The sequence below is a fragment of the Mustelus asterias genome, chromosome 3 (assembly GCF_964213995.1).
Source record: "Mustelus asterias chromosome 3, sMusAst1.hap1.1, whole genome shotgun sequence".
NCBI lineage: Eukaryota > Metazoa > Chordata > Chondrichthyes > Carcharhiniformes > Triakidae > Mustelus > Mustelus asterias.
In genome coordinates this window covers 139,757,364-139,784,889 of record NC_135803.1, presented here as the reverse complement: position 1 = coordinate 139,784,889, position 27,526 = coordinate 139,757,364, and the positions used below count along the sequence as shown (strand labels likewise).

The following is a 27,526-nucleotide window of genomic DNA, read 5'->3' as shown; positions in this document are numbered from 1 at the left end:
ACACACTAGAAGCTGAAATATAAAGATACTTTACAAAAAAACCTGTGGAATTTGTGTCATTACTAAAGAAGTTGATACAGCACACATTTCATTAGTTTTCAAGGGCCAGAGATATTGCTTAGTAACACGTCCATTTACATGTCGTTAACAAGATGGAACTTTTTTGGGGTTTTGCAATAGTGATACTGCAGAGTAAAAAGTCAGTTCATTGGTTTCCATAAGTTCCATTTGTGGGAACTCCACATCCTGTAGAAGAAATGGGGTCATCCCACCCCTCTCTCTCTTTCTTTCTCTCTCTGTCTGTCTTTCTTTCGCTCTCTCCCCCTCTCTCTCACACTACTCCCCTACCCTAGCTTGCCCCCTACTATTTCTGAGTTGTTCTGTATAAAGCTCTCCTGCCCCCTAAGTTGTTCTGTGTAAAGTTAGTTCTCACATTTGCCTCCAGAATAATCTGTTGACGTTGAAGCATTTTGGAAAGTCCTGGGGATGTGAAACACACTGTATAAATGCATGTTCTTTATTCATCCGGTAGAAGCTAGAGTAAATTTATAATTGGTAGATTTTGTAAAATTAAGATCATTTCTTTATTTATATTTTGTGGCTGCTACTTCAGTTTGTGCCGGTATTTCTGTAAATTTCAAATTGACTAAAAATCGGAACATTTAAAACTTGTGCCCCATCAAGAAAATAACAGCCATAATTGCAGTTTTTAAGATCATATTACAAATGCTTCAAAAATTAATGAACCAATTTAATGGAACATTCACAATATTCACATTTTGACACACTAACATTATTGTGAAATTAATAATCATTAAAATCATGGAACCAGAAAATCCAATGCAATCCTGTCTGTCTTTTGCATAAATAGTCATTCTGTATGCTTTTCAAATCCTGCTTTACATCATTAACGACTTGTATCCTTTTCTTATATTTTCTCCTGCATTTTCTCACGAGAGCACAATATTTCCACTAATCATCCCTCTTGATGTTCTAGCTATAATCAACTTTGCAATATGATGAAACTGTAGGCATGCTTCTGCATCCTTTTATCTGCGGTGCTGTAGTTAAAGACAATAATATGTTGTACCACCTCAGCATTACCAAAATTATATAATTATCTTTTCACTTCCATATTTGTCTTGCCTTGCACAATAGTACACTTCTGATTTGCTAATTTTTCATGTGTCTTATTTCACCTTCTGTTTAAAGCTATTGAGATCTCTGTCCCACTTTGTACACGATGTCACTGTAAAAGTGCACTGATTGAATGCAATATTCCAAAATTCTGATCAGATTAATGAGGTTTAACTGTATGAGAACATTTAAACATCTTCAATTACCTTCCATTCATTATACGCGACCAAGTTCTTTTACAACTTGTTTTGTACTCCAAACTATGACATTTGGCCTCATCTAACACTAGATATTGAAAGTAATACTTTTACATAATTGATCCAAAACTTTTTGTCTGATATTACATGTGATTGGGGTGGCATGGTAGCACAGTGGTTAGCACTGCTGCTTCACAGCTCCAAGGACCTGGGTTTGATTCCCGGCTTGGGTCACTGTCTGTGTGGAGTTTGCACATTCTCCTCGTGTCTGCGTGGGTTTCCTCCGGGTGCTCCGGTTTCCTCCCACAGTCCCAAGATGTGCGGGTTAGGTTGATTGGCCATGCTAAAATTGCCCCTTAGTGTCCTGAGATGCGTAGGTTAGAGAGATTAGCGGGTAAATATGTAGGGATATCGGGGTAGGGCCTGGGTGGGATTGTGGTCGGTGCAGACTCGATGGGCCAAATGGCCTCTTTCTGCACTGTAGGGTTTCTATGATTAGTTTTTGTACCCTAATAAGAATGTAATTTGCATTTTGATCATGACTATGGGATGCTGAAACTTTTCCAAATTGACTTTTTTTTTCTTTAATGCTGATTTTCTTAAATTTCCCAAGGCTGCAAATTATGAATTGAAATCTAGAAAAGGGAACTAAGTACTACAGTGGACTAGGTTGAATCTGAATTGGAATTCAGCCTAGAGTGATGTGATGGAATTCTTTCTGTGATTGTGGGGTAATTAAAAAACCATAAATGTAATCTTGAGCTGCTTTCAGTCAGAACCCCACAACTGGAAGCTGTCTCCTGCCTTCCCCAAAGTGGAACTTGTAAAGAGGTTGCTCTGTTGTCACGATAATGCAACTTAGCTGGTGAAACTGTCTCTTGGTGATCTTGGTTGCTTTTCCTCATTTTCCCTTACCCCTCTGTCCGCATCCAGAAAAGCAAGTATCTCAATATTACAATTAAAATGGGGATTTGGTGCCCAATCAACTGGTGAAATCATTTCAGTTCCATACTTAATTTGTACTTAACTTGCTGAAGAGAATATTCCTTTGGATATTAAAATTACAGCATTTTACCTTAAAATTAATTAGTCACTATTCAATACCCTTAAGCTTCGTAGTGCAAATGCTTGCTGATGGAAGAGTGGAACAAAGTCATTCCGTTGAGGCAGACTCCATTCCTGAGCTGTGCAAATCTCTGGTACTCAATGGTACTGTTCACAATTGATCATCCAGCCTGGGTTCATTGTTGGGAAGAGCAGGAGTGGAACTGTCATTAAGGACTGAAATTCTTGCCACCGTACCATAGTTGTAAGCTGTATAACTTTACCCAGTTGGTTGTACTTGAGCAGTATGCTGGTCTGTATTTGGTCTTTGAACATTGGCTTTTGCGAACATGCTATTGAGTTCTCTACTTGAGTCAAAGGATGGCTTGTACTCACCATAATAAGACAGAGAAAATCTACTGATGTTCATTCTTTATTGGATTGATTTGCATACTCCAATATCTAATAATAGTTTCTCAGGCAATTAAAAACAAATTCCTGAAACTTATTTTGCTGCATGAACGTATGAACGTTAATATGAACCTACGAATTGAGAGCAGGAGTAGACCATTTGGCTCCACAAGACAGCTCTGCCATTTGATAATATCAAGGCTGATTTCATTGTGGCCTCATCTCCACTTCCCTGCCTACCCCCGATACCTTTTGACTCCCTTGTTAGTTAATAATCTCTCTGTCCTTAAAAATATTCAATGATGCTGCCTCTACCACTCTCTGGGGAAGAGAGTTCACAGACTAATGTCCTTCTGAGAGAGAAAATTTCTCCACATCTCCATCTTAAATCATGGGAGACATTTTATTTTTAAACTGTGACCCCTAGTTCTAGCTTCTCCCACAAGGGGAAATATCCTTAGCATCCACCTTGTCAAGTGCCCTCGGGATTTTAAGTTCCAATAAGATTACCTCTCATTCATCTAAAGTCCAATGGATAGCTAATGTGGTCCCGTTATTTAAGAAGGGTAGGAAGGATAACCCGGGAAATTATAGGCCGGTGAGCTTGACGTCCGTGGTAGGGAAGTTGTTGGAGAGGATTCTTAGAGATAGGATGTATGCGCATTTAGAAAGGAATAAACTCATTAACGATAGTCAGCATGGTTTTGTGAGAGGGAGGTCATGCCTCACTAACCTGGTGGAGTTTTTTGAAGAAGTGACTAGAATGGTTGACGAGGGAACGGCCGTGGATGTCGTCTATATGGACTTTAGTAAAGTGTTTGACAAAGTCCCTCATGGTAGGCTGGTGCAAAAGGTTGGATCTCATGGGATAAAGGGGGAGGTGGCTAGATGGGTGGAGAACTGGCTTGGTCACAGAAGACAGAGGGTGGTAGTGGAAGGGTCTTTTTCCGGCTGGATGCCTGTGACTAGTGGTGTTCCGCAGGGCTCTGTATTGGGACCTCTGCTGTTTGTGATTTATATAAACGATCTGGAAGAAGGTGTAACTGGGGTGATCAGTAAGTTTGCGGATGACACGAAAATGGCTGGACTTGCAGATAGTGAGGAACATTGTCAGAGGCTACAGAAGGATATAGATAGGCTGGAGATTTGGGGAAAGAAATGGCAGATGGAGTTCAATCCAGATAAATGCGAAGTGATGCATTTTGGTAGAACTAACGTAGGGGAGAGCTATACGATAAATGGCAAAAACATAAAGGGTATAGATACGCAGAGGGACCTGGGTGTGCAAGTCCACAGATCCTTGAAGGTGACGTCACAGGTGGAGAAGGTAGTGAATAAGGCATATGGCATGCTTGCCTTTATAGGACGGGGCATAGAGTATAAAAGTTGGGGTCTGATGTTGCAGTTGTATAGAACGTTGGTTCGGCCGCATTTGGAATACTGCGCCCAGTTCTGGTCGCCACACTACCAGAAGGACGAGGAGGCTTTAGAGAGAGTGCAGAGGAGGTTTACCAGGATGTTGCCAGGTATGTAAGGGCTTAGTTATGAGGAGAGATTGGGTAAACTGGGGTTGTTCTCACTGGAAAGACGGAGGATGAGGAGTGACCTAATAGAGGTATATAAAATTATGAAAGGCATAGATAGGGTGAAAGGTGGGAAGCTTTTTCCCAGTTCGGTGGTGACGTTCACGAGGGGTCATAGGTTCAAGGTGAGGGGGGGGGGAGGTTTAACACGGATATCAGAAGGACGTATTTTACACAGAGGGTGGTGGGGGCCTGGAATGCCCTGCCGGACAAGGTGGTGGAGGCGGACACACTGGGAACGTTTAAGACTTATCTAGATAGCCACATGAACGGAGTGGGAATGGAGGGATACAAAAGAATGGTCTAGTTTGGACCAGGGAGCGGCGCGGGCTTGGAGGGCCAAAGGGCCTGTTCCTGTGCTGTATTGTTCTTTGTTGTTCTACAGGTCCAACCTATCCAACCTTTCCTTAGAAGATACACCCCCTCCCTTCCAATCCCTGGAATCAGTCGAGTGAACCTTCTCTGAACTGCTTTAAGTGCAGTTATGTCCTTTCTCAAATAAGAAGACCAAAATTGTACACCAATTCCCTGTACAATAAATATCCCCACTGTGTATCCCATTCCCCTTGTAATAAACAACAAAATTCCATTTGCCATATGAATGTATTTTTATATATTTTGTATTATATTGGTGTATCTTATAATAATCTGAATTGTCCACCAGCTGAGTTTCCCAGCTTTTCCCCTTTGTGTATGATAAATACTTAAACAGAATTATCTCATTCAAATTATGTCTACTGGTTATTGTCAGGATGATGGATTGCTTCTACGTACAAGAATGATGCATCAAGAAAAATATTATTCTGTTGACAGGTGGTATGTGTGGGATCAGTGGCAGAATTGGAAGAGCTGAGTGGAATCAAAATTGAAGACCTTCATCGAGAAAGGTGAGTCAGATTTGTTTTTGAATGTGAATGTTATGGATGTTCTGAAATTTTCGTAAAGTGGAAATTTTTTTGTCATTGTCTGTTATAATACAATTATTAGCCCGAAACAAAAATCTATTGAAATCAACTTTGGTTAGCAGGTGTGCTGTGTTGTAATTGGATTAGCTCGACCTGTTGGCTTACAAGGTTCAGTATAACCTTGGTTCAGTCAACAGGTTGTGAGTTGAAGGCCCACACACTGAGTGGGAGTTTCCAGTCGTGTTCGCCCCAAGACTAGAAAATCCTGCATGAAATCAATGGACCTTTGCATGGTCTGCCCCCACCTGCCTCAATCCCTGTGGCAAGCGGGACGCGAAAATCCCACCCTTAATATTAGCTATGATTCAGCTGATAGGTTCAAGTCATACTCAGAGACTTGAACACAAAAATCTAGGCTGAGACTCCAGAGGGAATGCAGCTTTGTCAGAAATGCCATCTTTTGGAAGAGATGTTAATTTGATTATTGGAAGTGAAATATTCCTTGATATTATTTTGATTACGAGCAGGAGAGTATTCCCTGGTGCCCTGGCCAATATTTATCCCTCAATTAACATCACAAATACAGATTATTTGGTCAATATCACATTGCTGTTTGTGCTACCTTGCGTTGTGCAAATTGGCTGCCACATTTCCCTGCATTATAATAAAGATTTAACTTCAAAGTACCTCATGAGCTGTAAAGCACATTGAGTGTTGAAGATGAAAAGGACTATTTAAGTGCAAATTGGTTCTATCTTAATTTACAAATTGGCTGTCCCTTATCCAATGAGTTAGTGTTCCCAGTATTGGTTTTGGCTTATTTCCAGCACTTGATTAGACCTCAATTAAAGCTGTTTCCTTAATGAATCAAGCATCCAGAAAACTAAAACTCGTGCCCATATACATGCTGTAAATGGGATAGCCAAAGACAACAATCTATGTAGCGCTCAACATAGTTAACACTAGGGAATTAACAATTGTCCATAAATGATTGTATCAACCTACTGAATATCAGATGGGATGTGCATCATATTTGCCTTTCTTCTTTAAAGGCAAAAGTGCTACACTGTTTGATGATCATGTACTGACTAATGCTGGCAGGATGAATCACAGAAACAGTTAGCTCGAGCAAAATACTGAGAGTATAAAGATCGAATAGGTCAATTTGGAGTTTAAAATGTTCTTTCACAGTTTGAGCAACAGGACTTGGAGAAATAATCTTTCATTGGTGTTAGGGTGCAGTGTTTTACACAGGTAATGAATGACAACTTCCAGTTGATCCACAGGAGTTCAGATCTGCCATTTGAAACTGAAAAGTCAATCCTTGATGACTGACTTGATTTGTTTCATGTTATGGCCAGAAAGTTTTGTGAAATGTTAACGTTTAAGTATCTCAAGTTTCAGCAAACTAGATTTGTCAAATCTAGAATCTGCACGTTTATTTTTGACTAATTGAAACTTCAGTCCCACCAGGGCAGCTGAAATGTAGATGCTGAGCTGAAAAATTGAACATTGTGTCAAAGTATGTGGGCCTATTTTATGCAATTGAATACACTTAAAAAATAAGATACATCGAATAATTTTGAGGAATCTTTTTGTACATGCAGTGTTGTGATTGATTTATCTGAGACAGGTCCTGCACGCCACAAAGCAATTTCTCCCATTACAATATCTGGAAACCAGAATAAAGCACATTTTGAAAGAAACCACAACTGTAAGATTACCTGCTCCAGAAAACAAGCAATGCCATTCCAATCTGGAATATAAGTTTTCTTTTCAAATGTAATGCGAGGAGTGTTAACAATATAATTGACAACAAAACTCAGCAGTAATTGTATTTATTGTATATTTCTTAATAGGATGATTATATCAGAAGAAATAGGAGTTGGAATAGGCCATTTGTCCCATTTGAGCCTGTTCCACCGATAAGATCACAGCTGACTGTGAGCTTAACCCTACTTTCCTGCCTGTCCCCTCTAACTCTTAACGTCTTCACTTTCCTCTCAAAATATATCACCCTGCATTTTTCTACTTTAAATTTTGCCTTAATTTAAATACCCAGTTTACTGCTTGTGCTCATTGTTCCAGTGGAGCAGCTAGAGTGGTGTTTTCAGGAGAGGAGAGTTAGTGGGTAAGAGGTGTTTTTAAATTACTCTATTTTTGGAGTGTTTTTTTTTCTCTAAGGCAGCTGGGGGGAGGGGGTAAAACCGGAAGTATGCCCCAGTGACACCTGGGAAGTTTTTTTTCCCTTTGCAAAGCAGGCTGTTCTATCCAGCGGGCAGCGTTGTGAGCGGGCGACGGAGTGAGAGAGAGCAGAGTGAAGGCTGGAGGGCTTTGGCTCAATGGGCGAGACAGGGTAGGTTTAGTTCTTAGTTTTTCCTGTGTTATTTGAAGAAAGGGGGAATTATGAGTGTGAGGCCAGTTTGTTGTTCTCGGTGTCGGATGAGGGAGGTCCTGGAGTCTCCTAGCCTCCCGGACGTATCTGCGCCAGGTGCGTCGAGCTGCAGCTCCTAAGGGACCGCATTAGGGAACTGGAGCTGCAGCTCGATGACCTTCGTCTGGTCAGGGAGAATGAGGAGGTGATAGAGAGGAGTTACAGGCAGGTGGTCACACCGAGGCCACGGGAGGCAGACAAGTGGGTCACGGTTAGGAAGGGGAAGGGGAAAGGTCAGGTACTAGAGAGTACCCCAGTGGCTGTGCCCCTTAACAATAAGTACTCCTGTTTGAGTGCTGTTGGGGGGGGTGGGGGCAGCCTACCTGGGGGAAGCAACAGTGGCCGTGCCTCCGGCACAGAGTCCGGCCCTGTAGCTCAGAAGGGTAGGGAAAGGAGGAGGAAGGCAGTAGTGATGGGGGACTCTATAGTGAGGGGGTCGGGCAGGCGATTCTGTGGATGCGGTCAAGAAACTCGGATGGTAGTTTGCCTCCCTGGTGCCAGGATCGCGTCCAAGATATCCTGAAGTGGGAGGGAGAAGAGCCAGAGGTCGTGGTACATATTGGTACCAATGACATGAGTAGGAAAAGGGAAGAGGTCCTGAAAGGAGAATATCGGGAGTTGGGAAGGGAGTTGAGAAGAAGGACCGCAAAGGTAGTAATCTCGGGATTGCTGCCTGTGCCATGCGACAGTGAGAGTAGGAATGGAATGAGGTGGAGGATAAATGCGTGGCTGAGGGATTGGAGCAGGGGGCAGGGATTCAGGTTTCTGGATCATTGGGACCTCTTTTGGGGCAGGTGTGACCTGTACAATAAGGACGTCTTGCACTTGAATCCCAGGGGACCAATATCCTGGTGGGGAGATTTGCTAAGGCTACTGGGGAGAGTTTAAACTAGAATGGTTGGGGGGTGGGAATCAAATTGAAGTGACTGGGAGAGAGGAGGTTAGCTCACAAATAGAGAAAGCTTGTCGACAGTGTGAGAGGGAGAATAGGCAGGTGATAGAGAAGGGGAGCGCTCAGACCGAAGGTTTGAGATGTGTCTATTTTAATGCAAGGAGTGTTGTGAACAAAATGGATGAGCTTAGAGCGTGGATCACTACTTGGGAATATGATGTGGTGGCCATTACAGAGACTTGGATGATTCAGGGACAGGACTGGTTACTTCAAGTGCTGGGTTTCAGATGTTTCAGAAGGGACAGGGAGGGAGGCAAAAGAGGTGGGGGAGTGGCACTGTTGATCAGAGATAGTGTCACGGCTGCAGAAAAGATGGACACCATGGAGGGATTGTCTACGGAGTCTCTGTGGGTGGAGGTTAGGAACAGGAAGGGGTCAATAACTTTACTGGGTGTTTTCTATAGGCCGCCCAATAGTAACAGGGATGTTGAGGAGCAGATAGGGAAACAGATCCTGGAAAGGTGTAATAATAACAGAGTTGTCGTGATGGGAGACTTTAATTTCCCAAATATTGATTGGAATCTCCCTAGAGTAAGGGGTGTAGATGGGGAGGAGTTTGTTAAGTGTGTTCAGGAGGGTTTCTTGACACAGTATGTAGATAAGCCTACAAGAGGAGAGGCTGTACTTGATTTGATATTGGGAAATGAACCTGGTCAGGTGTCAGATCTCTCAGTGGGAGAGCATTTTGGAGATAGTGATCATAATTCTATCTCCTTTACAATAGCATTGGAGAGAGATAGGATCAGACAAGTTAGAAAAGTTAGTTGGAGTAAGGGGAATTATGAGGCTATCAGGTGGGAAATTGGAGGCTTAAATTGGAAAGAGGTTTTCTCAGGGAAATGTACGGGAGAAATGTGGCAAATTTTCAGGGAATATTTGTCTGGAGTTCTGCATAGCAACGTTCCAATGAGACAGGGAAGTTATGGTAGGTTACAGGAACCGTGGTGTACAAAGGCTGTAATGAAGCGAGTCAAGAAGAAAAGAAAAGCTTACAAAAGGTTCAGGGAGCTAGGTAGTGTTAGAGCTCTTGAAGAGTATACGGCTAATAGGAAGGATCTTGAAAAGGAAATTAGGAGAGCCAGAAGGGGTCATTAGAAGGCATTGACAGGCAGGATTAAGGAAAACCCCAAGGCATTTTACAAGTATGTGAAGAGCAAGAGGATAAGACGTGAAAGAATAGGAACTATCAAGTGTGACAGTGGGAAAGTTTGTATGGAACCGGAAGAAATAGCAGAGGTACTTAGTGAATACTGAAGTAAAGTATTCATTATGGAAAAGGATCTTGGTGGTTGTGGTGCAGACTTGCAGCGGACTGAAAAGCTTGAGCATGTAGATATTAAGAAAGAGGATGTGTTGGAGCTTTTGAAAAGCATCAAGTTCGATAAGTCGCCGGGACCGGATGATATGTACCCCAGGCCACTGTGGGAGGCGAGGGAGGAGATTGCTGAGCCTCTGGCAATGATCTTTGCATCATCGATGGAGATGGGAGAGGTTCCGGAGGATTGGAGGATTGCGGATGTTGTTCCTTTATTCAAGAAAAGGAGTAGAAATAGCCCTGGAAATTATAGACCAGTAGTCTAACCTCAGTGGTTGGTAAGTTGATGGAGAAGATCCTGACGGGCAGGATTTATGAACATTTGGAGGGCTACAATATGATTAAGAATAGTCAGCATGGCTTTGTCAAAGGCAGATCATGCTTTATGAGCCTGATTGAATTTTTTGAGGATGTGACTAAACACATTGATGAAAGAAGAGCAGTAGATGTAGTATATATGGACTTCAGCAAGGCATTTGATAATGCAAGGCTTATTGAGAAAGTGAGGGGGCAGAGATCCATGGGGACATTGCTTTGTGGATCCAGAACTGGCTTGCCCACAGAAGGCAAAGAGTGGTTATAGATGGGTCATATTCTGAATGGAGGTTGGTCACCAGTGGTGTGCCCCAGGGATCTGTTCTGGGACCCTTACTCTTTGTGATTTTTATAAATGACCTGGATGAGGAAGTGGAGGGATGGGTTGGTAAGTTTGCTGATGACACAAAGGTTGGAGGTGTTGTGGATAGTGTGGAGGGATGTCAGAAGTTGCAGCGAGACATTAATAGGATGCAAGACTGGGCGGAGAAGTGGCAGATGGAGTTCAACCCAGATAAGTGTGAGGTGGTTCATTTTGGCAGGTCAAATAGGATGGCAGAATATAATAATGGTAGGACTCTTGGCAGAGTGGAAGATCAGAAGGATCTTGGGGTCCGAGTTCATAGGACGCTCAAAGCAGCTGTGCAGGTTGAGGCTGTGGTTAAGAAGGCGTATGGTGTACTGGCCTTCATCAATCGAGGAATTGAGTTTAGGAGTCGTGAGATAATGTTGCAGCTATATAAGACCCTGGTCAGACCACACTTGGAGTATTGTGCTCAGCTCTGGTTGCCTCATTACAGGAAGGATGTGGAAGCCATAGAAAGGGTGCAGAAGAGATTTACAAGGATGTTGCCTGGGTTGGGGAGCATGCCTTATGAGGATAGGTTGAGTGAGCTCGGCCTTTTCTCCTTGGAGAGACGAAGGATGAGGGGTGACCTGATAGAGGTGTATAAGATGTTGAGAGGTATTGATCGAGTGGATAGTCAGAGGCTTTTTCCCAGGGCTGAAATGGTTGCCATTAAGTGGACACAGGTTTAAGGTGCTGGGGAGTAGGTACAGAGGAGATGTCAGGGATAAGTTTTTCACTCGGAGGGTGGTGGGTGCGTGGAATGGGCTGCCAGCAACGGTGGTGGAGGCGGATTCGATAGGGTCTTTTGAGAGACTTTTAGATAAGTACATGGAACTTGGTAAGATAGAGGCGGCACGGTAGCACAGTGGTTAGCACTGCTGCTTCACAGCTCCAGGGTCCCGGGTTCGATTCCCGGCTCGGGTCACTGTCTGTGTGGAGTTTGCACATTCTCCTCGTGTCTGCGTAAGTTTCCTCCGGGTGCTCCAGTTTCCTCCCACAGTCCAAAGATGTGTAGGTTAGGTTGATTGGCCAGGTTAAAAATTGCCCCTTAGAATCCTAAAATGCGTAGGTTAGAGGGATTAGTGGGTAAAATATGTGGGGGTAGGGCCTGGGTGGGATTGTGGTCGGTGCAGACTCGATGGGCCGAATGGCCTCCTTCTGCACTGTAGGGTTTCTATGACTTTCTAGAGGGTTATAGGTAAGCCTAGTAATCGCTAAGGTAGGGGCATGTTCTGCACAACTTTGTGGGCTGAAGGGCCTGTATTGTGCTGTAGCTTTTCTATGTTCTATGTCCACCTGAAGTCTCACAACAAATCCTCCACAGTTGTCCATACTCCCTATTTTTACGTAAGCAGTTATTGCTCAACATCTGAATGTAGGAAATCATACTGGCAATATATTAACAAGGAGGAAAGTATGGCTTTAAAAGGGGGCTAAATTACACCAGTGCATCCCAGCCGAGACTTTCATTTCCCATGTGCAATGCCATGGGAGATGGTCTGGTACACAAAACAGATGCTAAAGTTGTGGCCACCAGGCATTTAGATAATATCTTGCTCATATTATGATTAAGTATTTGTGTATGTTAAACTATCATGAAATAATATACCTTCCTAGTGCATGTTCGACATTTTCTCTAGTTGAAAATGGAAGCGGTGAAAGCACACAAAATACAGTTTCATGAATAAGTTGTAGACTAAAAATCTTAAAGCAAAATGCTGTGGATGTTGGAAATCTGAAATAAAAACAGAACATGCAAGAAAAACTCAGCAGACCTGGCAGCATCTAGTGAGAAAGAAATAGAGTTAACGTTTTGAATCTGTATGACTCCTCTTCAGAGCTAAAGAAAGAGAGGAATGCGATATTTTATCATGTCTGAGAAGGGGTGGAGCAAAATAGATGGCTGGGGACAGGTGAGAGCAGGGGAGATTGGACCAAGATATTTTGGGCAGTGTTAAGAACTGAAGAAGATGCTAATAATGGCATAAAGAATGTGTTAATAGCAGAACAGAGGTCAGTGCTGTGTGTAAACAAAACTTGTGAACAGATGGCCTTGTGGAGGAGGGAGTGGTGTGTTAGGTCAAAAGATTTGAATTTAAAAGGGGGGTCAAGAAGGAGGAGAGAGTAACCAGTCTGAAGTTGTAGAACTCAGTGTTGAATCCAGAAGGCTGTAAAATGCCTAATCAGAAGATGAGGTGCAAGTCCTCCAGCTTGCATTGGGCTTCACAGGAACATTGCAGGAGGCCATGACAAGGGCAACATTTGGGCAGTATAATAGATCTAAATGTTCCTCTGCAAGGGAGCATGAAAAAGCATTGAAAATTCACAGTTTTGATCCCTGTTGGAAAACATTGACGTGAATATTGAGTAAGGTTAGCAGTAGAATTTTCTGTGCTGCTATCTTTTAAATAACCAGCTGAAAGTTCACTGTCTGTTCATGCATAAAGAATGGCTACTTGGGCAAAGATAATAAAGGTCTGTTGGCATTTGTAGAACTGTATCTTATCACATTTCTGTATCTTCAGAAATAGGGGGAAATTATTTGTATAAGAAAACCGTATTGACTTCAAGGATATCCCAAAATGCTTTGCAGACAATGAAGCACTTTCAAAGTACAGTCACTGTTGTCATGTAAAATGTACGATGATGTGATCATTAATGTGCTTCTTGCAAAGTGGAATATATTACTGATTGTTACTTGCCTTTTCCTTCCTTCTGATTGATGCATTGGTCATTATTTTTTTCTGTTCCAGTGTGGACCACATCACAATCCCATCACACTGTGGAAAAGGTGTACTAAGACGAGTTTCTGAGGTCTTTGATTGCTGGTTTGAAAGTGGAAGCATGCCATATGCTCAAGTTCACTATCCCTTTGAAAACAGAAGAGAATTTGAAGACAGCTTCCCAGCAGACTTCATTGCTGAGGGAATTGACCAAACAAGAGGATGGTAAAAGAAGTTATTTCTGATGCAGCAATTTTATTGCCTGATCTAATGATTAATTCCTTAAACTTGTTATGGTATTCATAGCGTTTGACAGATGAACATAGGTACAACAATGGATTGAAACGGATGATTCACTGAAGTTGTTTTCTCAGATTTAAGATTTAATGACTTATAGAATCATTCTTAAGAGAAAATCAAATATTTTTCTCTTCCTGAGAGTAGTTTCTGCACAACACATTTCCAGGTCAAGTAAGGCTTAGTTAAGTTCCTCCTATACTGTCATAACATTATGTCTTCACCCAACCAAGTCTTGCATCAGCATTTTTTATTGTGCCTATGTGGATATTTTGATTTTTCCCTTCAGCTACCTTATCGTCTCCAAATGAGATTTTACAAATAATGTGAAACTTTAGTTTGCTTAATGTGAACTTAGTCCCACTGGAAAATAAATTGAATCTGAGACTGCCCAAGCAATGTGAAAAACATTAAACAGTTGCGCAATATGATTTGAAGACTGAACTTGAACAAGATGTGCAATAAAGTGTATAAGATGTTGAGGGGTATTGATAGAGTGGATTCTCAGAGGCTTTTACCCAGGGCTGTAATGGTTGCCACAAGAGGTCACAGGTTTAGGGTGCTGGGGAGTAAGTACAGAGGAGATGTTAGGGGTAAGTTTTTCACTCGGAGGGTGGTGGGTGCGTGGAATCGGCTGCTGGTAGTGGTGGTGGAGGTGGATTCGATAGGGTCTTTTAAGAGACTTTTGGATAAATTCATGGAAGTTAGTAAGATAGAGGGTTATAGGTAAGCCTAGTAGGTAGGGACATGTTCGGCGCAACTTGTGGGCCGAAGGGCCTGTTTGTGCTGTAGCTTTTCTATGTTCTTCTATGTTCTATGTTCTAAATCCTATATTTTGAGTTCAAACAGCTATAGTTCAGAAAAAAAATAATTTTATGTAACTGAGGAGGCATTCTTTAGAATTTCTGTTTAACATTCTCTTTTCGTCAGACTCAACAGCTGACTATAGTGATTGGTGAAATATAGGAGCAGGAGGAGGCCATCTGGCCCATTGAACCTGCTGCGTCCTTTATCACGATCATGGCTAATCGTCCAACTCAACAGCCTAATCCTGCTTTCTCCCCATAACCTTTGATCCCATTCACCCCAAGTGCTATATCCAGCCACCTCTTGAATACATTCAATGTTTTGGCATCAACTACTTCCTGTGGTAATGAATTCCGCAGGCTCACCACTCTTTGGGTGAAGAAATGTCTCCTCATCTCCATCCTAAATGGTCTACCCGAATCCTCAGACTGTGACCCCTGATTCTGGACACTCTCACCAAATGTTTTTTTGCCTCTGAAGATATTGCAGTTTGCAAAGTTTTACGATCCTCGTGGAGGCCAATAACTTTTAAAAAGAGGTGAATTTCCAGCAATTGATTGATAGCAATTACCAAAGGACAAGATTTCAAGTTTGAAGACTTTTTTACTCTAACAAACTAAAATCTCAAACGTAACAGCAACTAATTCACCTAACATGATCAAAATGTCCTTTATCTTGTATGCTGCACTTCTGACAGGTGTGTGATATTAGAAGAACAAGTCCAAAATCACTCCCAGCTCTCCAGCATGCCATATCTCCCTGCCGTGCTCAATCGATACCTTTCAATGTCCTTCAGAAGTCATTCCACTCAGTCTAGCTTTCCAGATCCGACTTTCACCAGCAAGGCCCACCTCAACAATGCTTTGTCCCTTAAATTTCCTCTTCCTTTCGAGCAGCAATTGAACTCTCACAAGCATCCTGCTGGGTTACTAACGCAAAACAGTCCTTCTCTGTTCTTCACAGCAGTAACTATTTTGCTTTCCCACACAGCCGTGGTTGCTTTGTCTCTCTCTCTGAGCCGCACAAAGCAGCTGTCCCTTTACTGTGAGTCACTGGAAAGATATGAGAACTGTCACTTGATATTTCTGTTTGAGTTCCTCTCCCATGGCCAGCAGATTGCATGGGCCTGTGCCTGAGTGAAGGTATTTAGTATGATCTCATCACCCACTTTCCAGAACATTCTTTCACCTAAAATTAAAGGAGATTTTCAAAACATAACAAATTTGTGAAGTTCAGCATTCGTAACAAAAGAAAAATATTGGTCAGATAAACGTTTAATAGGCGATTGAGTGCATTTCCTTCATTTAATGAACTGCTGAGAAAATAAGCAGCATTGTCCATGGTTAAAATGTTTATACCTCTAATTTCTTAGCAGATTATTTTCCTCCATCTCCTTCCTCTTCTCATTGTTGTCTTTGCAGTTTTTTTTAAGTCCGTGCTTTTGAGTAAAATTACATCCTTCTGTAGGATGTTTTTTATTTCTAACTATATGTAATATGTGTGTTCATTAATAAGTAGTCAATCTCTTGTGACATTGCACACTGGGATTCAAGACCAAGTGTAGTTTTGAAGTGAAACAGGTCCAGAAGATAGAACATAGAACATAGAACAGTACAGCACAGAACAGGCCCTTCGGCCCACGATGTTGTGCCGAGCTTTATCTGAAACCAAGATCAAGCTATCCCACTCCTTATCATCCTGGTGTGCTCCATGTGCCTATCCAATAACCGCTTAAATGTTCCTAAAGTGTCTGACTCCACTATCACTGCAGGCAGTCCATTCCACACCCCAACCACTCTCTGCATAAATAACCTACCTCTGATATCCTTCCTGTATCTCCCACCACGAACCCTATAGTTATGCCCCTTGTAATAGCTCCATCCACCCGAGGAAATAGTCTTTGAACGTTCACTCTATCTATCCCCTTCATCATTTTATAAACCTCTATTAAGTCTCCCCTCAGCCTCCCCCGCTCCAGAGGGAACAGCCCTAACTCCCTCAACCTTTCCTCATAAGACCTACCCTCCAAACCAGGCAGCATCCTAGTAAATCTCCTCTGCACTCTTTCCAGCGCTTCCACATCCTTCTTATAGTGAGGTGACCAGAACTGCACACAATATTCCAAATGTGGTCTCACCAAGGTCTTGTACAGTTGCAGCATAACCCCATGGCTCTTAAACTCCAACCCCCTGTTAATAAAAGCTAACACACTATAGGCCTTCTTCACAGCTCTATCCACTTGAGTGGCAACCTTTAGAGATCTGTGGATATGGACCCCAAGATCTCTCTGTTCCTCCACAGTCTTCAGAACCCTACCTTTGACCCTGTAATCCACATTTAAATTAGTCCTACCAAAATGAATCACCTCACATTTATCAGGGTTAAACTCCATTTGCCATTTTTCAGCCCAGCTTTGCATCCTATCTATGTCTCTTTGCAGCCCACAATAGCCCTCCACCTCATCCACTACTCCAACAATCTTGGTGTCATCAGCAAATTTACTGATCCACCCTTCAGCCCCCTCCTCTAAGTCATTAATAAAAATCACAAAGAGCAGAGGACCAAGCACTGATCCCTGCGGCACTCCGCTCGCAACCTGCCTCCAATCCGAAAATTTTCCATCGACCACCACCCTCTGTCTTCGATCAGACAGCCAGTTACCTATCCAATCGGCCAATTTTCCCTCTATCCCACACCTCCTCACTTTCATCATAAGCCGACCATGGGGGACCTTATCAAACGCCTTACTAAAATCCATGTATATGACATCAACTGCCCTACCTTCATCAACACACTTAGTTACCTCCTCAAAAAATTCTATCAGATTTGTGAGGCACGACTTGCCCTTCACGAATCCGTGCTGACTATCCCGGATTAATCCGCATCTTTCTAAATGGTCGTAAATCCCATCTCTAAGGACCTTTTCCATCAATTTACCAACCACCGAAGAAAGACTAGCTGGTCTATATTTACCAGGGTCATTTCTATTCCTTTTCTTAAACAGAGGAACAACATTCGCCATTCTCCAGTCCTCTGGCACCATCCCCGTGGACAGCGAGGACCCAAAGATCAAAGCCAAAGGCTCTGCAATCTCATCCCTTGCCTCCCAAAGAATCCTAGGATACATTTCATCAGGCCCAGGGGACTTATCGACCTTCAGTTTATTCAAAACTGCCAGGACATCCTCCCTCCGAACATCTATTTCCTCCAGCCTATTAGCCTGTAACACCTTCTCTTCCTCAAAAACATGGCCCCTCTCCTTGGTGAACACTGAAGAAAAGTATTCATTCATCACCTCGCCTATCTCTACTGACTCCATACACAAGTTCCCACTACTGTCCTTGACCGGCCCTAACCTTACCCTGGTCATTCTTTTATTCCTCACATAAGAGTAAAAAGCCTTGGGGTTTTCGTTGATCCGACCCGCCAAGGACTTCTCGTGTCCCCTCCTAGCTCTCCTAAGCCCCTTTTTCAGCTCATTCCTTGCTAACTTGTAACCCTCAATCGAGCCATCTGAACCTTGTTTCCTCATCCCTACATAAGCTTCCCTCTTCCTTTTCACAAGACATTCCACCTCTTTCGTGAACCTTGGTTCCCTCACTCGGCCATTTCCTCCCTGCCTGACAGGGACATACCTATCAAGGACATCCAGTATTTGTTCCTTGAAAAAGTTCCACTTTTCATTAGTTCCTTTCTCTGACAGTTTCTGTTCCCAACTTATGCCCCCTAATTCTTGCCTAATCGCATCATAATTACCTCTCCCCCAATTGTAAACCTTGCCCTGCCGTACGGCCCTATCCCTCTCCATTGCAATAACAAAAGACACCGAATTGTGGTCACTATCTCCAAAGTGCTCTCCCACAACCAAATCTAACACTTGGCCCGGTTCATTTCCCAGTACCAAATCCAATGTGGCCTCACCTCTTGTCGGCCTATCCACATATTATGTCAGGAAACCCTCCTGCACAAAAACTGCCCCATCCAAACTATTTGACCTACAAAGGTTCCAATCAATATTTGGAAAATTAAAGTCCCCCATGACAACCACCCTGTGACCCCACACGTAGTAAGAAGTTTAACAACACCAGGTTAAAGTCCAACAGGTTTATTTGGTAGCAAAAGCCACACAAGCTTTCGGAGCTCTTAGCCCCTTCTTCAGGTGAGTGGGAATTCTGTTCACAAACAGAGCTTATAAAGACACAGACTCAATTTACATGAATAATGGTTGGAATGCAAATACTTACAACTAATCAAGTCTTTAAGAGACGAAACAATGTGAGTGGAGAGAGCATCAAGACAGGCTAAAAAGATGTGTATTGTCTCCAGACAAGACAGCCAGTGAAACTCTGCAGGTCCACGCAACTGTGGGAGTTACAAATAGTGTGACATGAACCCAATATCCCGGTTGAGGCCGTCCTCGTGTGTGCGGAACTTGGCTATCAGTTTCTGCTCAGCGACTCTGCGCTGTCGTGTGTCGCGAAGGCCGCCTTGGAGAACGCTTACCCGAATATCAGAGGCCGAATGGCCGTGACCGCTGAAGTGCTCCCCAACAGGAAGAGAACAGTCTTGCCTGGTGATTGTCGAGCGGTGTTCATTCATCCGTTGTCGCAGCGTCTGCATAGTTTCCCCAATGTACCATGCCTCGGGACATCCTTTCTTGCAGCGTATCAGGTAGACCAACGTTGGCCGAATTGCAAGAGTATGTACCGTGTACCTGGTGGATGGTGTTCTCACGTGAGATGATGACATCTGTGTCGATGATCTGGCACGTCTTGCAGAGGTTGCTGTGGCAGGGTTGTGTGGTGTCATGGTCACTGTTCTCCTGAAGGCTGGGTAGTTTGCTGCGGACAATGGTCTGTTTGAGGTTGTGCGGTTGTTTGAAGGCAAGAAGTGGGGGTATGGGGATGGCCTTGGCGAGATGTTCGTCTTCATCAATGACATGTTTTAAAGCTCCGGAGGAGATGCCGTAGCTTCTCCGCTCCGGGGAAGTACTGGACAACGAAGGGTACTCTGTCCACTGTGTCCCGTGTTTGTCTTCTGAGGAGGTCGGTGTGGTTTTTCGCTGTGGCGCGTTGGAACTGTTGATCAATGAGTCTAGCGCCATATCCTGTTCTTATGAGGGCATCTTTCAGCGTCTGGAGGTGTCTGTTGCGATCCTCCTCATCTGCTCGGATGAGGAGGATCGCAACAGACACCTCCAGACGCTGAAAGATGCCCTCATAAGAACAGGATATGGCGCTAGACTCATTGATCAACAGTTCCAACGCGCCACAGCGAAAAACCGCACCGACCTCCTCAGAAGACAAACACGGGACACAGTGGACAGAGTACCCTTCGTTGTCCAGTACTTCCCCGGAGCGGAGAAGCTACGGCATCTCCTCCGGAGCCTTCAACATGTCATTGATGAAGACGAACATCTCGCCAAGGCCATCCCCACACCCCCACTTCTTGCCTTCAAACAACCGCACAACCTCAAACAGACCATTGTCCGCAGCAAACTACCCAGCCTTCAGGAGAACAGTGACCATGACACCACACAACCCTGCCACAGCAACCTCTGCAAGACGTGCCGGATCATCGACACGGATGCCATCATCTCACGTGAGAACACCATCCACCAGGTACACGGTACCTACTCTTGCAACTCGGCCAACGTTGTCTACCTGATACGCTGCAAGAAAGGATGTCCCGAGGCATGGTACATTGGGGAAACCATGCAGACGCTACGACAACGGGTGAATGAACACCGCTCGACAATCACCAGGCAAGACTGTTCTCTTCCTGTTGGGGAGCACTTCAGCGGTCACGGGCATTCGGCCTCTGATATTCGGGTAAGCGTTCTCCAAGGCGGCCTTCGCGACACACGACAGCGCAGAGTCGCTGAGCAGAAACTGATAGCCAAGTTCCGCACACACGAGGACGGCCTCAACCGGGATATTGGGTTCATGTCACACTATTTGTAACTCCCACAGTTGCGTGGACCTGCAGAGTTTCACTGGCTGTCTTGTCTGGAGACAATACACACCTTTTTAGCCTGTCTTGATGCTCTCTCCACTCACATTGTTTCGTCTCTTAAAGACTTGATTAGTTGTAAGTATTTGCATTCCAACCATTATTCATGTAAATTGAGTCTGTGTCTTTATAAGCTCTGTTTGTGAACAGAATTCCCACTCACCTGAAGAAGGGGCTAAGAGCTCCGAAAGCTTGTGTGGCTTTTGCTACCAAATAAACCTGTTGGACTTTAACCTGGTGTTGTTAAACTTCTTACTGTGTTTACCCCAGTCCAACGCCGGCATCTCCACCCCACACATATCCATAATCTGCTTAGCAATTTCTTCCTCCACATCTCTATTACTATTTGGGGGCCTATAGTAAACTCCTAACAGCGTGACCGCTCCTTTCCTATTTCTAACCTCAGCCCATATTACCCCAGTGTGCAGATCCCCCTCGAAGTGCCTTTCCGCAGCTGTTAAACTATCCTTGATTAACAATGCCACTCCTCCACCTCTTTTACCAGCTTCCCTACACTTAGTGAAACATCTATACCCCGGAACGTCCAACAACCATTCCTGTCCTTGTTCTACCCACGTCTCCGTAATGGCCACAACATCGTAGTCCCAAGTACCAATCCACGCCCCAAGTTCATCTACCTTGTTCCGGATGCTCCTTGCATTGAAGTAGACACACTTCAACCCACCTTCCTGTCTACTGGTACCCACCCTTGACCCTGATACCTTCCCCAATACCTCACCACCCTCATTGACTTCTGGACTACAACTCCTTTTCCCACTCCCCTGACAAATTAGTTTAAACCCCCCTGAAGGGCCGTAACAAATTTCCCTCCTCGGATATTGGTGCCCCTCTGGTTCAGGTGCACCCCGTCCTGTTTGTACAGGTCCCACCTTCCCCAGAATGTGTTCCAATTATCCACGTATCTGAAACCCTCCCTCCTACACCATCCCTGCAACCACATGTTTAACTGCACTCTCTCCCTGTTCCTCAACTCGCTATCACGTGGCACCGGCAACGTACCAGAGATGACCACATGTTTTGTCTTGGCTCTCAGCTTCCAGCCCAGCTCCGGAAATTCCTGCTTTAAATCCCCGTCCCTTCTCTTACCTATGTCATTGGTACCAATGTGTACCACGACTTGTGACTGTTTCCCCTCCCCCTTCAGAATCCGGAAAACACGGTCTGAGACGTCACGGACCTTGGCATCCGGTAGGCAACATACCATCCGTGAGTCTCTTTTGCTGCCACAGAACCTCCTATCTATCCCTCTAACTAACGAGTCCCCAATAACTATTGCCCTCCCGCTCTGCCCCTTACCCTCCCGAGCCACAGAGACGGACACAGTGCTGGAGATCCTCTCACTGCAGCTCACCACTGGTATGTCATCCCCCTCAACCGTATCCAAAGCGGAATACTTGTTGCTAAGGGGAACGACCACAGGGGATCCCTGCATGGACTGCTTCCTCCCAGCCCCTCTCACCATCACCCATCTGTTTTCATTCCTCGGAGTAACTGTATTCCTAAAGCTTCTGTCTATGGCCACCTCTGCATCCCTAATGATCAAGATAATTGGACTGGGGTGTGTAAGGATAATTCAATCCCCGAGTTAAGATCATAGATTATCCCTTCATATTTCCATTTTATTTTCAATGTGCACATTTATAATGGAAGCTGCCAGAATATATTTGTGCTGTAGTAACGTCCTCGTGCTAGTGGTGGTGCTGGAGTATTTCAACTGGCAGGAGAGTTAACTGTGGTGACAACTTGTTCTTGTTGGTGTTTATTCTCCACATCAACTTCTTCACTCTTTATTTTGTCTAACCCTACGTGAATAGCCTACTCCTTTCTTCCTCAAGTACTTATCTCGTTGTGCCTTAAATACATCGATGCTACTTGTCTCAAATAGCAACAGATATCCTGTTTGTAATAAAGTTTATCCTAAATTCATTTTTGGGTTTAATAGTGACTTATATTTTATCTTATAAGTCCTCAAAATTTTGACCCTCTTGCAAGTGGAAACCCACCTTGCTCTACATCTACCCTCTCCATCCAGCTCCTTTGTAGTTTTAAAGATCTATTCAATACCCTTCAATGTTTTCATTTAAAAAAGCCCCATCCTATTTGGTCTTTCCTGGTGGTTTAATCCTTTTACTTGGATATTGTCTTGTTATCTACCAAGTGGTGCAAACAATGAAAGGAGATGGTATTCAAAAGGTAGAAAGAGAAAGTTCACTAGACTGATTTGTGGGATGAGGGGATTGTTCTATGTCAAGACATTGAATAGATTGGGATTATATTCTCAGAAATTTAGAAGAATGAGAAATGGTCTCATTGAGATGTATAACATTCTTAAAATGATTTGATAGGAACAATGCTGGTAGGGTTTTTCCTTTGGCTGGGGAATCGAGCACTGGAGATAACTGTCTCAGAACATGGGGTCAACCATTTAAGTGGCAACATTTCTTAAAGCATTGTAGATCTTTGGAATTCTCTACCCTAGAGAGCTGAGAATATTGAGTCATTGAATATATTCAGGATAAAGATCGATAGATTTTTGAATTGTAAGGGAATTAAGAGACATGGGGATAGCTTGGAAGAGTGGGTAAGAGATCCTATTGAATGACGGAGGACCTTGAAGGCCAAATGGTCTATTCCTGCTTCTATTTATGTTCTGAGTTTTAAAAAAAATAAAAAAATAATAATTTTGTATATTATTGCATTATAGGATACAAGTTAAAATGGCACTGAAGTTCTTTGAATAAGAGACCATTGATGTGATAGAAAATACTCAGGGTTTTCTAAATGTTTAAACTGTTTCCTTAGGTTTTATACCCTACTGGTACTGTCTACTGCCCTGTTTGGCAAGCCACCGTTCAGAAATGTAATTGTAAATGGCTTGGTACTGGCAAGGTAGGACATTTTTAATATTTGTGCATCAATAACCATTAAAATTGTATTTAAATTTTAAACATTATTAAAATTCATAGTACATGCTCGGAGCAGGACTGTCATGTATAATTAGAATATGTTTTTCATGAAGTTTCTGGATTCATCCGGTTTTGGATGTTATAGTCATTGGAAACTCATCATCAAGTGATCAAACTTTTAGCTTAAACCTTACTATAAATTATAATTAATTTTCTTGAGGAGCTATTGTGTTCTGGGAGGAGCACTACAGGAGTTGATGATTATGACAGATGTACTCTAATTTTCCCATCTTTTCTCTGTTTGGTCAGCTTTCTTCATGTTTGGAGGTACCTGTGGGGTGAGGGTCCAGTGGAGTGTGATGTTAGGTTAAAAAGGCTAAAACAGCTTGGAGTTTGCCCAGTTCCAAACATTTTCCAGGTATTAGCTATTCAAATTTTCAAATTTGTGCCAAGCTATGGGAAGCAATGGTCTTGCACTGTTTCACAGTGAGAACATTCAGAGTTGCAGAACTAATTGAAGCTACATATTTTAAAGTAGATAAAGTGGTTAGCACTGCTGCTTCACAGCTCCAGGGACCTGGGTTCGATTCCCGGCTTGGAGTTTGCACATTCTCCTAGTGTCTGCGTGGGTTTCCTCCAGGTGCTCCGGTTTCCTCCCACAGTCCAAAGATGTGCGGGTTAGGTTGATTGGCCATGCTAAAATTGCCCCTTAGTGTCCTAAGATGCGTAGGTTAGAGGGATTAGCAGGTAAATATGTAGGGATATGGGGGTAGGGCCTGGGTGGGATTGTGATTGGTGCAGACTCGATGGGACAAATGGCCTCTTTCTGCACTGTGGGGTTTCTATGATTCTATGAGATGCTCACGATAATTGCAAGGGTAAGATAGTCAAATTTAGTAACTTACCGGACAGAATTGTTCAGAAGGTGGAGGCATGGTAGGACTAGAATATATGTCAACTGTGCAATTGAGACTAGTGTTTATCTGAGAGGAATTGAATATGTTCAGAGTTGAACAAATTGTGGGCAACATTTTTGGCAAGTTTCTGTGCATTTTGCTGTACCTGGAAGTTAAAGGAAATGGTCTTCACCCCCCACATTCATTTTCTGCAATTGGACACGCTCTCAAGGCTTCCATGAACGTTCTGTTTTCTGAGGATATGGAGGAAGTTGGACTGCAGAGAATGGAAGTCTATCTACAGAGGCTTTTCTAGCGTGGCATTTTATTTTAGTAATTCAGACTTTGGAAATAAAGATAGATTTAAAGATAAGAAGGGAAGCTGGCACTTGTGGACCAATTCCTGAAATCCAAGCTTCTGATTTTACATTTAAGGCCCAAAGGAAGAATTTTGCCAAAGAAAATTTATTTTACCAAAGACAAAAATAGGTTTGGATATTTGATGCTAATAGATTAAGACATAGTGAAGTGGTGTTCACCATTGATATGATTATGTCAGAATTAGAATTAGGAAGATACAGCAGCCTTAATGAAAGCCAAACTTGAAATAAATAATTTATTATGGATAAATTATTTGTGAAATTGTAACATTTCATCATTTTCAGTTTTTAAAAAAGTATGTAATTTCTAGTATGTAAACAGTGAACCATATTTCTGTTTTCATCTTCATTTAGTGATGGTCAGAAAATGAGCAAACGTAAAAAGAATTACCCAGATCCGATGAATATTGTGAGCAGCTATGGTGCAGATGCACTGAGGTAAGATATAAATTTTAATGGGGGCGTACTTGGTTTTTAATGATGATTTCAAAAAATGTCGACCGGTTAACTTCAGCAAATGAGTGATTCACTTCGTCAGCAGTTCCACTATTGTTGTATCGTATGGCTATCAGGACATTCGGCTTTTCTCATTCAGTGACTCAATGTTCTTATATACATTTATTCAAGTGATATGAGATGCTGAAGATAAATTGAGGTTTGCTGAAAGCAGAAATGGAGCATTAATGAGTTAAGTAACAGTAGATCAGTTAGACTGTATCAAGGCTAATGAGAGAGATTCAGAGTAATCAAGTTTGTCTAGATAATGAGTTTATCATATTTATAATATTCTTCTTGTTTCTCCTTGTCCATTAACCTACTTCAAAATGGCACTCAAAGTTTAGAACAGATTCCTACATCCCTATAGTATTGTTATCCCTATTGTTAAGGACTAGATTAGAAACTCCAAGGTATATAATGAAGTTAGCCTAGATCCCAACTTTTACTTTTGATTTTGGCATTAGGGTGAGCATAAGGTATTTCGCTCTAGGCATGATTCAATTGACCCACTAGGAAGCTTTTATCAAAACAAACTTTATTTAAGAACACAGTTAGAATATAGCAAAAATAATTAACACAACTTTTACCAATTTAAATACTTAAACATGACAAGTTATAATTCTTAACAGTTAGCTGTCTCTGAAGTTCCAATTGTAAGCAGCATCCCATAGACATCAATCCCTTCTTCAGAACCAGTTAGCATCAAAAACTAATATGCTCATGTAGATGCTGGATTTCCAGCCTTTGAACAACTCTGGGATAGAGATCCAAACAGCAGTTTCCAGAGAACGAAATACCCTTAACAACAGAACGTCAGCAAAATAAACCTAGGGCCCGATTTTACCAATCGGAGCCGAAGGGCAGTATCCGGGTGTAATACGGACCCGAGCCCGGAATCCTCTTTGCAGCGCGCCCATACGTGTTTTGCCGGCTCCGGTCCGATTCGCGCTGTGGGCGGGGCTTAGCGCTGCCAGAACGATCGGAGCTCTGAACTGCGCATGCGCAGTTTGAAAAAAATCTGAAGCAGCGCGCCCGGGCGCGAAAGAAAAAAGCAGAGAGAGCGGCTCTCTGATCCAGACCATCGTGGGGGGGAGGGGGGAGGTGGGAGGAGAGGCTGTGTGGCGTATCTTCCCCTGGGGGTGGGGGGGCAGGGGGTTCCGCTGAGGTGAATAATGACAGTCGTGGTGTTTGAAGTATGCGGCCACTCTGGAGAGGAGGGATTCGTTCCTCCGGTGGGGAGGAGGGATCGGCCGCAGAGTGGCAGCAGAGCCCCCTGCCTGCTCCCTCCCCACCGATCGGCCGCAGAGTGGCAGCGCCCCCCCCCCCCAGGGGATGACTGGTGACACCCGCCCCCCACCCCCCCCCCCCCCCCCCAAGGGGATGATCAGTCACACCCCCTCTTCTGTCACTCTCCCCCCCCCCCCCCCCGGAATGATCGGTCACACCCCCCCACCTCCCCCGAGGGGATGATCGGTCACACCTCCTCTCCTCCCCTCCCCCCTGCCCCAGAGGAGGAGCTGGGCCAGAGAGCCATTGCAGTCTCTGACCCCGCTCTTCGGAGGCTGCAGTGGTAACTTCGGATTTTTATTCGGCAAGTCGATGAGAGCGCGGATCCGCATCGGACCAGAAGACGGTAAAGTGGGATTTGGCGGTAGGGTTGGGCGTGCAGTTCATTAAGTCGATTTAAATGCACGCAAATGCATTTAAATCATTGGGCCGCCCAATTCTGGTGCAGACCGGACCCGTGCCCGAATTGGGTGTCGGTAAAGCCGCGATCTGCTCGGAATCGGGTGCAGATCGCGGTATAGGCCCGAGGCCCAACTTTACCGTGATTTCGGGCGCCAAGTTTTGGTAAAATCGGGCCCCTAGTCTCTGGCAGATGTCAGTCTTTAGACTTCAGAGACTCAGAGCTACGTCTTCTTTCTACAGCTCCCCAAAAAGCATCTGAGCGTGATTTCTCTGTGTAAGCCTAGCTCCATCCAGTCATATGACTTTAACCTGTCAATCAACCTAATCAAGTCCTACTCTGCAAAACCTCAGGGGAAAACACTAAAAACCGCGAAATAGCGTTAGTTCAGATTAAAACAAACACACTAATAATTAGGAACAATTATACTGCAGTAACAATGCAGGGCTGCCAGACGCAGACAAAACAGCATTGATAATAAAACAAACTACTAAAATAGATCCTGCACACGAAACATGACTATTGTATTTCTTAAAGGCACAGTATTGTCACAACGTAAACACACCTATGTTTTAACCAATTGTGCTTTATATAAAATTTCCCTAACTTCTTAAAGATGTTAAATGTTTTAATCCATTTGGTGTTTCCTCATCACTG

General features: G+C 43.5%; 1 protein-coding gene across 4 annotated transcripts in view; it reads left to right on the top strand.

Annotated features, from left to right (window-relative positions):
• Nucleotides 1–27,526, top strand: part of iars1 (isoleucyl-tRNA synthetase 1) — a 212,938-nt gene that overhangs the window by 97,588 nt on the left and 87,824 nt on the right. For all 4 annotated transcript variants that reach the window (XM_078209748.1, XM_078209749.1, XM_078209750.1 and 1 more), the window contains exons 15-18: nt 5,186–5,259; nt 13,396–13,590; nt 23,305–23,391; nt 25,039–25,122. In XM_078209748.1, coding sequence (XP_078065874.1) covers nt 5,186–5,259; nt 13,396–13,590; nt 23,305–23,391; nt 25,039–25,122 — 440 coding nt within the window. The remainder of the gene's footprint in view (nt 1–5,185; nt 5,260–13,395; nt 13,591–23,304; nt 23,392–25,038; nt 25,123–27,526) is intronic.